Source organism: Molothrus aeneus, chromosome 18 (genome assembly GCF_037042795.1).
Source record: "Molothrus aeneus isolate 106 chromosome 18, BPBGC_Maene_1.0, whole genome shotgun sequence".
Lineage (NCBI taxonomy): Eukaryota > Metazoa > Chordata > Aves > Passeriformes > Icteridae > Molothrus > Molothrus aeneus.
In genome coordinates, this window is record NC_089663.1 from 13,444,452 (window position 1) to 13,458,285 (window position 13,834).

Here is a 13,834-nt window from a genome sequence, read left to right on the forward strand (position 1 = left end):
GCCCAGCACAGCCTGCCTGGCACCAAACCCACAGTGTGTCCTCCCTAGGACATGGGAGAATTGTCCCTCGCATGTCAACATCTTTACTCCAAGAGCCCTCAAACAAAACAGCACCCAGGCGTGGACACTGGCTCCCAATGTGCCACCTTGCCCCAAACACTGGGCACGAGCTCTGCCTGCCCTCAGTGCTATTGACTGTATTCCACATTATGTATGATGTATTGACTGTATTCCACATTATGATGATGTAGCACCCACAGAAATGCACCACTAACCCTGTGCCTCAGAGCTGAAGCTCCTAGAGATCTCCCCAGTGTGCACTCAGTGTCCAAGGGCCCCAGCAGGTTGGCCAGGATGCCCAGCATCTCAGGCTGTGCAGCTCCAACATCCCAAAGGCAAAACTCCTGCCCTGACAGCCAGGGCTTGGTTTCACCAGTTAAAGTTGTTATAGATTTACATCAGATTCTATCCACCATAATACCCATCAATTATTTTGTGCAATGAACTACCCACCCCAGGCTATTACCATTGGTATTCTTTGTGATGGGGTTGAGGAGATCAAGCAGCACAAACTCCAATTCTGTACCAGCAGCTCCCTTCAGTCCATTCCCAGGGGAATTCCATGCCATGGCAAGGGGGGAGGATGCAGCAGCCTGGAAAAAGAGCCACAAACACCGTGCAGAGCAGAGGGGAATGCCATGCAGCACCACCATACAGAGGGTGCAGAGCCAGGACAGACGGACACAGCTGATCAGAGCCAGGGCTCACAGCAGCTTTGGGACCTGCTGTGTGTGAAACCTGCCCAGGGCTGCAGGAGGGACCAGCAGCAGAGAGGAAACTGCTGCAAAGTGACTGATGCTGTGCAGGCTGACATCTGATAAAGTGACAGGACAATTCATTACCACGGCTTTACAAGATGTTACAAGGATCTGACAGACCTGTTTGAGTAATAACCTTAAAATCTGAAAGGGCTCAGATTTGCCATTAGAAGTAGAAAACTCATGTTCCAATTTTTTTGTGATCAAAAATGCACCTTGAGATTGCCTGATGCATTTCACATGAGTGTGCTCATCCTGGATTAATGTTACCCTTAAAAATGGGAAAGCAACATTTGAAAAGTCAAACATTTCCAATAATTTTAAATCAAACGTTACTTTGTCTCCCATGAAATGTCTTATTCTCAATGTACTTAGCCTTTATTTTTAGAGGTACTTTGGAAATAGGAAAAAATCCTTACCTGGATGAGATTTCATGTTTTACCAGAATATTAGAGGAAGAGCTCCAAAGTTTCACAAAAATGTCAGACACCAAAATACAGATAAAAAGAGAGCTCCTAAACTTTTCAGGAGTAACTAGGGAAGTGCAAGGGGCTGGAAAGGACACGTTCATCACATCCTGGGTGTGCAGTGCCCGGGGCTGGTGAACAAAGGAATCCCTGCACAGATCACACATGTGTGCCCTGCAGAGCCCTCAGTGCCCCTCACCTGGGCTCACTGACCTGCAGAGCCCTCAGTGCCCCTCACCTGGGCTCACTCACTGACCTGCAGAGCCCTCAGTGCCCCTCACCTGGGCTCACTGACCTGCAGAGCCCTCAGTGCCCCTCACCTGCAGGGCCCTCAGTGCCCCTCACCTGGGCTCACTCACCTGCAGAGCCCTCAGTGCCCCTCACCTGGGCTCACTCACTGACCTGCAGAGCCCTCAGTGCCCCTCACCTGGGCTCACTGACCTGCAGAGCCCTCAGTGCCCCTCACCTGGGCTCACTCACACCTGCAGAGCTCTCAGTGCCCCTCACCTGGGCTCACTCACACCTGCAGAGCCCTCAGTGCCCCTCACCTGTGCTCACTCACTGACCTGCAGAGCCCTCAGTGCCCCTCACCTGGGCTCACTCACTGACACCTGCAGAGCCCTCAGTGCCCCTCACCTGGGCTCACTCACTGACCTGCAGAGCCCTCAGTGCCCCTCACCTGGGCTCACTCACTGACACCTACAGAGCCCTCAGTGCCCCTCACCTGGGCTCACTCACTGACCTGCAGAGCCCTCAGTGCCCCTCACCTGGGCTCACTGACACCTGCAGAGCCCTCAGTGCCCCTCACCTGGGCTCACTGACCTGCAGAGCCCTCAGTGCCCCTCACCTGGGCTCACTCACCTGCAGTCCCTGCCCTTGAGCAGTGGCACTGGGCACATGCAAGGTGTGACACGTCCCCAGGTGTGATGGATGGCAGGAGCAGCAGCTGCACCCTGGCAGCTCACACCCTGTCAGTGCCAATCACCCTCTCCATCTGTCTTGCCTTTACCAGCACAGCCCTGACAGCCCCTCTCATATTGGTTCATTTCTGATACAAAGGAGCTGCTAACGTGTTCTGCACTGAGAACTGAGCGGTTCTGGAGGAACAGAACAACACTTCTGACATCTATTCCATGAACTGGGGGATTTGTAGTACTCCAAGCCTCCCCTTTTTTAAACAAACCACCCCAGACCCGTATTTCCCAGATATAACCATGTTCAGTTGATTTCTGCTGATGTTCTTCAGCTCCCCAGATTCATGAGCCACACTGGAAAGCTCGTTTTCCCCAGCCAAATCTCACAGAGTGCAGCAGAACAAGAGCAAGGCAGCAGCGCAGCCCCAAAGAGTGCAGCTCCAGTGTCAGAGCTCCCTGATGTCCGCAGTCTCCAGGTGATGAGGAGGGGAGGCAGAGCCCTCCCAGCAGGACAAGCCGAGCACAGCAGTGCAGCCTGCCTGGACAGGGACCCCGGGGCTGTGCCAGGGCCCCGTGCCTGCCAGCAGAGCCCCGCACGCTGCTCACACAGCTCCAAGGCGCTGCTGCTCCAGCCACACCTGGGCCAGGCTCTGGGATGGCTCTGACGGCAGGATAACAGGCCTTGAGTGCATCAAACCTGAAATAACAGATGGCTGCAAAGGCCACTCGTGTGGGTAATGCTTTGCTGGATCTGTCTCTCAGTTTCCTGACACCTGCTCAGGCAATGTGAGTTGATTCTCAAGGCAGAGGATGTTAACTGGAATAATTTTAACAGAAGGAACTATTTTCTTCTTAATATAATCTGCAAGTCCAACAGGAGGTAATAGAGTGCCCTGGAAGTCAATAGTTCTGAAGCACCTGTCTCCACAGTGCCACTGACAATTTTGGGCCATTAGCAAGTCACTTAGCAGCGCAGGAAAGCTATTTTGCCATGCAGAAGATGGAAAAAATTATATTTGCTTGAGTAGCTGATAAACAGGCTATGAAAGTTAATTCCTACTGGCATAGCATGCTGAACACAGCAGAAACCCCAGGAGCAGCCTCTCCCCAGGCAGCAGCACAGGGGTGATTCCACCCAGCCCTGCTGCACAAGCACCTCTGACCAGCTCCTGTTGGGAAAGAACAGCTATTTCCATAAAACAGTAAAGAAATTACCACTTTTTACCACAAAACAAAGACACTGGACTCTCATCTTCTTAGGTCACAGTGTCCAACTCCTGCCTACCTTAATCTTATTTTTACATCAGGACTGAGCAGTGAAAAAGTTGAAATGCAGAGGTCGGATTTCAAAAGAAGAGGTAATTTAGGTTTTGTTTGGTTTTTTTAATTCCTTTTCTCTCATGGTTAGAAGAGAGGGAAAAAGTCAGTTATGAGAAGATTTTAGAAGCTGTTTAAACCAGAATGTGGACAAGGATGTTTTAACTGACAGAACCAGCTATGGAAGGAGGAGTAAAAATGGTAAAAATGTACAATAGGCTTCTTTTCAATCTGGCAGAGGAGGTACAAGCTCAGGGCTGGGGTACCATGAAATAGCCACATAATCTAAGGCCTAGAGAAAAGCCCATCTCAGAGTTTTATGTGGCTGGTAACCTTCCTGATCACCACCTGTTTCTGCTATTTAAATGTGATTCAGCTCAGCACGAAGAATAAGATTTGATTTAGCCCAGCACTAGACGAACACACAGGCAATCTGATGAAATGCCAGTCTTGTTCAAATGTTCTTGCTGTGTAAATTGAGTGCTAATGATCTGGACTCTGCGCCCCTCATGTATTTATGCAGCCCTTTTCATGTTTGCTGGATTATTGTCCATTGATTGGTAGATAAAACTGAGAATAAGAAGCTCATGTAACAAACTCTTAGGCCTTTTGGGGAAAATCTTCCCAATTATCAATAAGCACTGCTTATTCACCACCACAATTCCACACCAGTCCCTGTATTCCCACAATTATCATCATTAAAAATACCAGAGGGAAGCCACAAAGCTTCCCAAGACTTTATAAAACTGGTAACTACAGATGTCCAACCCCAATTTGGGTTTACAAATGCAGAAACAGCATTGATAGTTTATAAAAAAAACCCTTACTTTTCTCCAGTATGGGAGGTTTACAAGTTTCTATTTCAACCTTCAATCATTCTCTCACACAGGACTCAGGAAGCATAATTAGAAATTGAATAACTGTAAAAAGAAAAAAAAGCTGCTGTTTTTTTCCACTCATGAATGCATCCAGGCCTAGCACTCAGTAGCTTAAGGCAATTCCAGCTCTCTAATTTCTTTGCTGATTCATCTCCAGAAATGGGAAAACAAATTTAAAAGGCTGCAAGCAGAAAGTATCAATCCTGTTGACTTTAAAACAAATCAGAAGGTTATGTTTATTAGGCCCAGCAAAACAAAACAAAAGCTAATAAGCAAAGAGCTGTATTTGCAGCGTGCATTCAGCCAAGTCCTGCTCCTCGCGCTGGAGCTGCGGATGCTGCACACACTTCACAGATTGCCGTGTCTGTAACAGCACCGAGCCCATCCCAGCAGGACCTGGAACTGGGTTACACCACAGCTCTGAGGCTTCACTTGCTGAAAGCCTTTGCAAGGACTGACATGGAATTATACTTCATGTTTTTCTTTCTCAGCAAAAACACCACCAATAAAGATCTCACTTCAGTTTCCAATACATGCACCATGCAACTGCAGAAAAACAGCAAAACAAGACAGACTGGAATATTTTCTTTGAACACCAGGAAGCTTTCAGCACCCATGATGGGGAGGAAGAGGAGCCTTCAGCCTGCCCTGGCCAGCAGCACGGGAAAAGAAGGGGAAAAAGGGGAAGCAAGTGTTGAATGAAGCTGAGAAATCCCTAAGGCCCAGCTGAAGCTTTCAAGCTACAGCAATATTCCATATTTACCCATCATCTATATTTTATCTCCTTCCTTTCCTCCATCTCTCACACTCATACAGAGTCAAGACAAATATTTTTAATTTCCCGAGCTCATTAAAAAACAAAACCTAGGCCTTGCCTCTTATGGGCCAACCACTTTCCAAAATTGAAAACAGTCCATCAGTTCCACATTCACACCTCTAAATCTTCCCTTGTGCGGAGCAGCACAAGATAAAAACCAAGGGTACCTTTCCCTAAATCTTTTAGTATTCAGAAGTTTCTAGAAGGCTGCCCTTGAAGACAATTTCCTATTAGAAAGGGGATAGGGTTTACTCTAGGCACAATAGTTCTGAACCAGAAAAGACTCAGTAGTGATGAGTAATTTTTTACTTTTGGCTGTTTTGCATGTCTGATTCCTCATTTTTGACCTGTATATCCTATATTTTCCATCTGTTCAAGCCATAGTTTCCAGTCCACTGGAGCAAAAGCAATGGTAAAAGCATTTTGCCAGCAGCCCTTGGCCTCACTTCATGAATACAGTTCCAAATCTTGCTGCCACTCAAGGCAGAACTTCAAGAAATAATGGACTGGTTTGAAATAAAAATTAATAGAAATTTTCTCATAAAGCAATTACATTGGGGGAGGGGGGAAGAGACCTTTTCCTCTATCAGAGAGAAGATCAGAATGAGACCAGACAGATGGAGAATATGCCATGAACACAGAAATCACAATTCTGACCAAAAAACCCAACCCAAAACCCCTTAGAGATGCTGTGAGCAGATCCAAGGGAGGAGAGGCTCCCTAGAAGCACAATTAAATAACATTATACCTACTCTGACACTGCAGCAGCTTCCAGTCTGAAAGCCAGGTGCTCTCAGAAAAGGAGGTCAAGAGAAATCAAAACTCAAGAAAGCAACAGCGAGTTGTTACAAAAGTCTGCTTTTAAAAGGTAACACCAAAGTGCTGTCTTTAAGACAAGAATGCCACACTTTTCATTTTGAACTGATAGTCACTCCCTATTTTTAGCTTATTTTTTGTTTTATGCTACCTTAGATCTCCAAATAAAAAGCTACAATTCAAACACATCTTCTCCTTTTTGTTCCAGAAAATTCATTTTAGAAGTAATCCTTAAAAAGTTCAGGTGCTGCATTTTCATGCTAATTTAAACAAAGCAAGGTTTTTGAAAATTTTATAAACCCATATGTAACAATTATCATGGTTGTAACCAGCTCCACTTTTAATAGATTACAGCTCATGGAAACAGAGATGCTTTGAAGTGAGATCTCTAAGGCTCTACATTTACAGAGTAAAAACAATAAACATTTTTTACCTTAATTGCTTTTAATGTTTATATTTAAACCTATTTTCAAATGTAGCAGAAGTTGCCATGTCTGCTGCTGTGATTAAGTCATTAGTACAGAGAATAAAAGACAAAGCCATCCTGAACATTTGCTATGAGGAGCTTTGATTGGCTGCTTGAAATCAGTACTCAGGACACAATTTAAATCTTAGATTGACTCAGAAGATGAGCAACTGATATGGTGAGGAGATGTGCTTGTTCTCCACCCGATGAAAAAGAAATAATTGCCCTTGAGTCAGCAACCAAGTGCTGTGGTTGTTCAGTTTGTACATCACACACCTTCGCAGGGAAAAGGTCCTGATTTTAGGGCAAACCATTTCCCCACAAATCTCCCCGGGGAAGGGGAAAAAAGTTACTGGGTTGAGCTCTCAGTACTGAGGCCAGTGGTGCCCAATCTGAGCTCCTCCTTAGTCCAGCCAAGGCAGACATGAGATCCATGAATGTTCCACTTCCAACCTGGCCCCATTTTCTGCTGGAAGGGGAGATGTGTAACCGCCAGAGAAAGGAGTTTCCTCTCAGGATTTCTTAGGTGGCAGCTCCAAAGTGTCCCTGGTGCTCAGCACAGCTGGGTACGAATGCAGTTCCCAGTCTGTGGCATTTGTACAAGTGGGGAGGTCACTGCTCCCTCCTAGGATGCACCTGCTGTTTTAGGAACATTCTGGGAGCTTTGGCACACCCACCACTTCTGGGACAAACACCTGAGACAAGTCAGTCTCACTCCAGAAGCCAGAGTGTGACACTGACCTTCAGCTCAGGAGGAGGTGGCACGAGTCATTGGTAAGAGATCAAAAATGGAATAATCTCTGCAGACACGGATTTCCCACACATCAGCCCCACAGCCCTTGCTTACAGTGCTGAACACAGGGGCAAGCTTGGAAAGAAAAGACCCCGGACAGTCTCCCTTGCAGGCACACACACCTGCTCCATGCCCCAGCCCAGTCCTCACTGGTCTGGCTTGGATTGTACTGGTGCTTCCAGGGAGCTGCCCCTGGAACAGCTCAGTGCTTGGACAGAATGAGGTGAACCAATGTGGCACCTAATGTCACATCCAAACACCAACCACCACCCCCTGGGGCACTTTCTCACTTTCAGAAATTGTTTTGGTAGATCAAAAATCTTTAGGAACCTCAAACATCCCGCAATACAGAACAGAGCTCACGACAAGCTGGGGAGAGATGCTGAAACATGTGAATCCTACATAAATGCCCAATTCTTGCTCATTTCCTGTAAATAACTCTGTGGATTTAAGCTTCATTAATCTCAACATGAGTCCAGTGAGAGATAGGGGAACTGCAAACTCCAGCTCTCAAGAATTTAGATGTTATCACCTCTTAGTACATAGATATGTCCCAGCTCTACCATTTCAATTTTTGTGAGCATTCCTCAAAGGAGAACTTCAGGAAGAGGCCTCTCACTCTATGAGACACATCTCAGACAATTCATACAGTATCAGATTGGAGAGCAGCAACTGATGGACTGTTAGGCCATTTACACAGAGAAAGTGACTTCCAAGAGCAGAGAAACAAAAAGTAAGGTACCAAAGAAACACAAAGCAGCCTTACCTCAGTGTGAACTGATCTTCTGTCGAGTTTTTAGCAACAGATACAAGGAAAGTCAGAATGTCCCCTTGCTTGACAGTCTTTGGTGCATACTGGATGACAATATTATTATCCAATCTCATTTCAGTTAAAGAAGGGGCAGCATGTGTCTGGTAAAGGAAAACACTTCCAATCCTCTGCAGGGGAGGTCCCGACTCATCGATGTCGTTGCGCCCCGAGCGGATCCCGTTGCTTTTCCTGACGTCCTCCTTGGCGCACTCCCCTCTCTCATCCCCTGCTTGGATGGAGTAGTAGAGCTCCACGGGGCTGCCCTCAGACCTCTCCAGCTGCTTCTTGCGGCCAGCCACCACGGTGGGGGGGTTGAACCAGCTGGGCAGCAGCTCCAGCTGCGCCACGCAGAGCCCCAGGTCCCCCCGCAGGCGGCAGCTGCCGCGCACCTCGCGCGTCTCGCGGAAGGCGAACACGCGCAGGCAGGGCAGCCGCTCCGCGGGGCTGTACTCGTCCCAGTCCCTGCCCACGATGTAGAACAGCACCTGCACCCGGGGCTTGCTCAGGTAGATCTTGCTGCTCAGGATGTAGGCCTGCAGCTTCCAGTTAAAGGAGAACTTGTTGGTGGATCCAAAGGGATTTGAAGACAGCATTAATTCCTGGGGCACTGGCTGTTCAATGGAAAAAGGCCCATAGCTGGCGTTTAACACGGGTGGGCTCTTGGATTTGTAGATCAGAAAGGATTCCACCCGGGACTGCAGGCTGGAGTTCCTCATAATATCCTGGTTGGCTTCCTTAAGAAAGAAGGAAACGTCGGCATTGTGGATGCGGTAGGTCACCGGCAAGTAAGTGGGCAGCAAAGAAAACCTCTGGATGCTCTCCAGGATCCCTCGACTCTCAGTCACTGTTGGAAGGAAAGCAGAGTTTAAGAGATCAGATCTCCAAGTCATCCTGTGACATAACCTGGCTGACTTTACTGAGCGGCTGGACAGTGCTGCAGCTGGGATTAGTGGCAATAAACTCCATCAGTCCATGCAGAGGTGGCCTAGGCTGACAATGATTTATCCAATCAGCTTGGAAAACAATGCTTTATGATACATTCTGCATGACAGCCAGATTAAAAGAAGTAGCTTGTGGAGGTTTACATGTGCCAAAGGTCACATCTGCACTGCAATGAACATTTATCATCAGAGACAAAGTGACCCAGTCAGCACCTGCAACCCCAGATCACTGCACAGGCACATCTGAAAAATCTGATCATTACAGCCAGCTCCACCTGTGCAGGAATCCAATGCAATGATTTTACATCAAATGCTGCAAATGGACTGCCCAGAGTTCACTTCAACCTTCTCAGCACTCTCAAGCAATACATGGACTCTAAATGGTTGCCTCCATAAGGCTGAATTTCACTTTAGAAATATTTGGCACAATAGCCATTTACACAACAGCTCCTTTACATCACTCTGGGAGGATTTCAAAAGGAGTTGTATTTGCATCCAATTCACAGTCCCTTCTATTCACTTTATACATGAATAAAGGGTTTTTCTGTAAATCACCATCAGGATTTCTTGTTGCCTAACCCTCCACTGTCCCCTCACCCAGCTGCATTATCTGGAGGCTGTACCTCACTGCACGCAAAGAGCATTTCCAGTGGCCCTGAGCCTCTCCCACTGCAGGGCACCTATTTTAACTCTGCCAGCCAGCAATTACCTGAGGCAGGCAAGCTCTGCTTCCTTTCTAGGAAATGGCAGTCCCAAAGAATACAGAAACGTTAAAAATACAGATGCAAATACAGTGTCACCTTTCCCACTTGAACAGCTGACCTTTGTGCTCACATTCTCTACCCTAATTATGAAATAAATTGCCTTTTTATTTTCCCCACAGCAAATTCAAGTCCTTTCCCTTATTCAGAAAGGGGACAAAGGCATCCAAAGACAACCCAGTTTCTCAAGCTCTAATTCACAAATGCTTTAGTAGTCTTTATTTTTTTGTTCAGCATCTGACCTAAATATTTATCTGCTCATGAGTACTGTGGTGGCCTAAACTGATGCCACTTACTGCTAACCATGAATCTTCCATTTAGGTGCTGCAGCCAACCTCAGACAAGCCATTTTTCCTGTGCTGCTGTCCAAAAATTAAAGTGTTTCTTTCCCCTTACCCTTTGTCTGTCTGTAGACTGCAAACATAACCAACTTGTCTTATTTATGTAGGAGCAGCACCTCAAACACCAAAGCTGTGATTTTGGTTAGGGTCTCCAGGCCTAACACAATGCAAAACAGAGTGAGGTTTTAAAAAGAGAAGGGCAAAAGACTCTCTAGATGCAAAAGCAAAACTATCTGGCTTCTTAAAAGAAAATAATCCACAAAATCCCCTAAAAATCAGCAACAAACCAAAACAAACTAACCCTAGATAAGGGTGGGCATCGCTCAGAAGGAAGCAATCTCAGAATGGAAGAGACCAGGAAGAAAGGATTACACAGGAGTTTCAGAGCCTCACAAAATCCCCCCTCTACACCTTGAAAATGAGGAATTCCTCTTCCAATAAACAACTGCAATAAAACCTTACATTACAAAGTTTAATTAAGGTCCCCTCAAACCCCAAAGACCTGGAAATAAATTCTATCTGAAGGACCAGGAAAATGGCCCCAGCACACAGGAGCATCTGAGACTGTAAACTGCAAGAGCACTGAAAACCTGAAATCCTGTGACCCCCAGAGGGGGCAAATTCATCTGAGATCTGCTACAAAGACCATTTTTCATAAAGACTGAACTGCAGAGCTTTCTTCCACACAAAACCACCTTCATTTTAGCCTTAGAGTGGGAGCCGAATGCTCTAAAGGCTTTCTCTAGACACTGATGGAGAGCAAGCGCAGTTCTTCAAGCCCTTTTTCTGGACAATCCTCCAGCAAAGATTCCTGCCAGCCCTGCTGGCTTTGGGGCAGGGAGCTGCAGGGCTGGAGCTCTGCTCTGTTGCACTCCTCAGCTCACCCAGCCCACAGCACCCTTCCCCATCCAATGCCCCATTTGTGAATTCCACACTCATTTCATCCTCCCAACATCTTGGCAAAGCACAGCAAGGCATCACAGAAGCAACTTGAAGAGGAAGAAACTCTGAGTATTCAATTTTTTATTCCCCTTATTTTGATTGCAGCTCCCTCCCTTGTGTTCCACAGGGAAAAGTACATTATTTTTATATTAAAATTAACAGAGTGTTTCGCCTCATAATTTTTTAATCATTTATTTTAGTGCTTAATTATCTGAGGGATTAAAAACTTTTCCTCTGCATTCCCCATCCCCACAGGACAATGTTCCTCAGATTCTGTAAATCAGTGACTCTTCAGAACAGGAGAGCAACACAAACAGGGAAAAATAAAGGAAGAGAAGGTGAATTGAAAGCCTATGAAAAGCAGAACCAACCTCACAGCTGGAATAAATGCACTGGCTTTACATTTCTGGTCCCCTCAAAGTGCCCTTCCCCCAGCACCAGCTGGGAATGCACATTGGATTGGAACTGGTTTGTGCTGGAAGCTGACAGCAGCTTTCCAAACAGCCAAAGGCCAAAAATCCAAACCATTTTAAACTTTTATCTGGGGAGAGTTATAATCAGCACAAACAAAAAAAAGAGTCTCAAAAACAACACTGAGCTCTGCTGTACCATCTGGATTTTGACCGTGAAAGTTTATTAAGGATTCAGAAGGATAGGAAATTAAAAACAAAAACAACTATCAGCGTCCTTAATTACAACCATGACTATTTTTGTAAAAATTATGCATGTTTTTACAAAGACAGAATTGCAGAAGATTACCATTTTGTTTGTTATTGAGTGAGACTCAGCAGAAAAGCAATGTTTTAAAGATTTAAATTATATAATCTATCCTAAATATTACATTCCATCTATACCATCGTAACCCAAGTTCCACTGGAATAACCCTCCTGAATGTTAAGTCAAGGGTGACACAGTGACTCTCTCACTGTAAGTACATCAAACAAAACAAAGGACGGGGAACTGAAGCGCTCCTAAGGAAACAGCATCAAGACAAAAGATAAACCCAAGAGCTGCAATTGACCTTCCCTGTCCTCCTGTGTCTGGAAACGTCTCCACACAGAGACCTTGGCTGCAGAAGAAGCAGCGCTCTGCTCCCAGGAGAGGATGCCCAGCAGGGTAAGGAACCCAGCCAGCCCTGGTGCGGATGCCCTGCTCAGGCCAGGAGTGACCATTTCTCAGCGTCACAGGGACCGTCTGACCCCTCCTGCTCTGGAGTCTGCTGAGGATTGCAGTCTGTGGCCGCCTGAGATGTTACCACAGGATGGTTTTCTGTCCTCTCTTCTCAGTAAGCCTTCCTCTGGCTGAGACAGTTTAAAAAATACTCGCCATTGATGGAAGAAGCAACTGATTTGTAGGTCAGTGAGTCTGAAAGCCTCTGAGGCAAAGGCAGCACGTTCAGTTTGCTCCTGCTGCACTCACCTTTCAGTCACGCTGCCTTCCCCATGAAGGCACTCATTCTGTCCTGCACCCTGGCTAAAATCCTCCCCTCTTTACTCCTCGAGTGCCATGGAACAGCAGCTCTCAGCCAGGGACAAACCACTCCTCACAGCTCAGTTCTACTGCAGCTATTGACCATGGCTTCAGAAAACTGAAGGACTCTGCCAGCCCACTAACTCCATTCTCTATTGCCAGATCCTTGGGATTTCAGCCCTCACAGTTACTTTATTTTTAAAACAGTTCAATCCACAATCATCCAGCATTCATGAGATATAAAACTCTTCCAATCAATTATATAATGCTACTATTAAAAAAAAGTAAATTGTCTTTTTCTGGTAGATTGAAGGGAACAACTTCTTAGGGAAATTGCCTTCCCAGCTGCAGGCTCAGGCTGGTAACGCAATAGATGGAATTTGTTGCTGTATCTTGGGGATTGAGATAAGTGGTTCTTTTCAGCAAGGCCAGAAATTTTACCTTTTTAGTTCATTTCAGCTGCTCTCCTTGAATCTTCTCAACACTTCTGCTCTTCAAGGTTTGCTATGAGTTGAAATAATTTCAGCAAAAGTATCTAGAAAAAAAATTCGGCTAGCATGATATATTTTCAGCTCTGGAAAGTAATGCTGTGGGAGATGTCTGCTCCAATGAAACTTCAGGCTCACTTCTGAAAAATTAAGATATTTCAGCCTTAACCCAGTTAAGTGGCTGAATCTGCTAATGCTCAAAAGGGAGGCATTTTAAAGCCGAGCTATGAACAGAGTGAGCCCCTTCCCCAGGTGCAGCTCAGACAGTTTGCACCGGGGGATGATCTGCTCTGCCCCTTGGAGGCACGACACAGAGGGTTCAGACTGTGAAGATCTGAGTAGGATCATTTCCATCCTGAAGGGTTTGTAGGCTGCTTGTCCTGTTCCTTCCTCAGGTTCCAGCATCCTCCACAGCCAAACCGGAGCCTACCAAGGATGATTCCCCATCTTCCTTCTTTTGCCAGCCTTGTGGCAGCTTCAGCTTCCTCAGCACCATTAGCAGTGCACTTTTCACTTCTGGATTAAGGCTTGCTTTGCTTTACTGCCAGCAGCTTTGTGACACAGTGGCAAGAAGTAAGGGGAGGCTGAGGACTAAACCAGTCTGATTTTCCTGTAGACTTCCCCTACTTTACCATATGAAATTAAGAAAACCCCAAGCTCACAATAAATACACAAAACCAACCCCCACCAAAGCACCCACCCTCCTGTTGAACAGCTGGCACAGGCAGGTGGGGAGGCTGAGCCATCCCTCCTCCAGCACAGACACAGAGTGAGGGTCACCCCTGCCCCAGCTA

At 46.4% G+C, this 13,834-nt stretch overlaps 1 protein-coding gene across 3 annotated transcripts in view; it reads right to left on the minus strand.

Moving 5' to 3' along the window:
* Positions 1–13,834, minus strand: part of TMEM132D (transmembrane protein 132D) — a 197,120-nt gene that overhangs the window by 142,435 nt on the left and 40,851 nt on the right. For all 3 annotated transcript variants that reach the window (XM_066562220.1, XM_066562219.1, XM_066562218.1), the window contains exon 2: positions 8,053–8,941. In XM_066562220.1, coding sequence (XP_066418317.1) covers positions 8,053–8,941 — 889 coding nt within the window. The remainder of the gene's footprint in view (positions 1–8,052; positions 8,942–13,834) is intronic.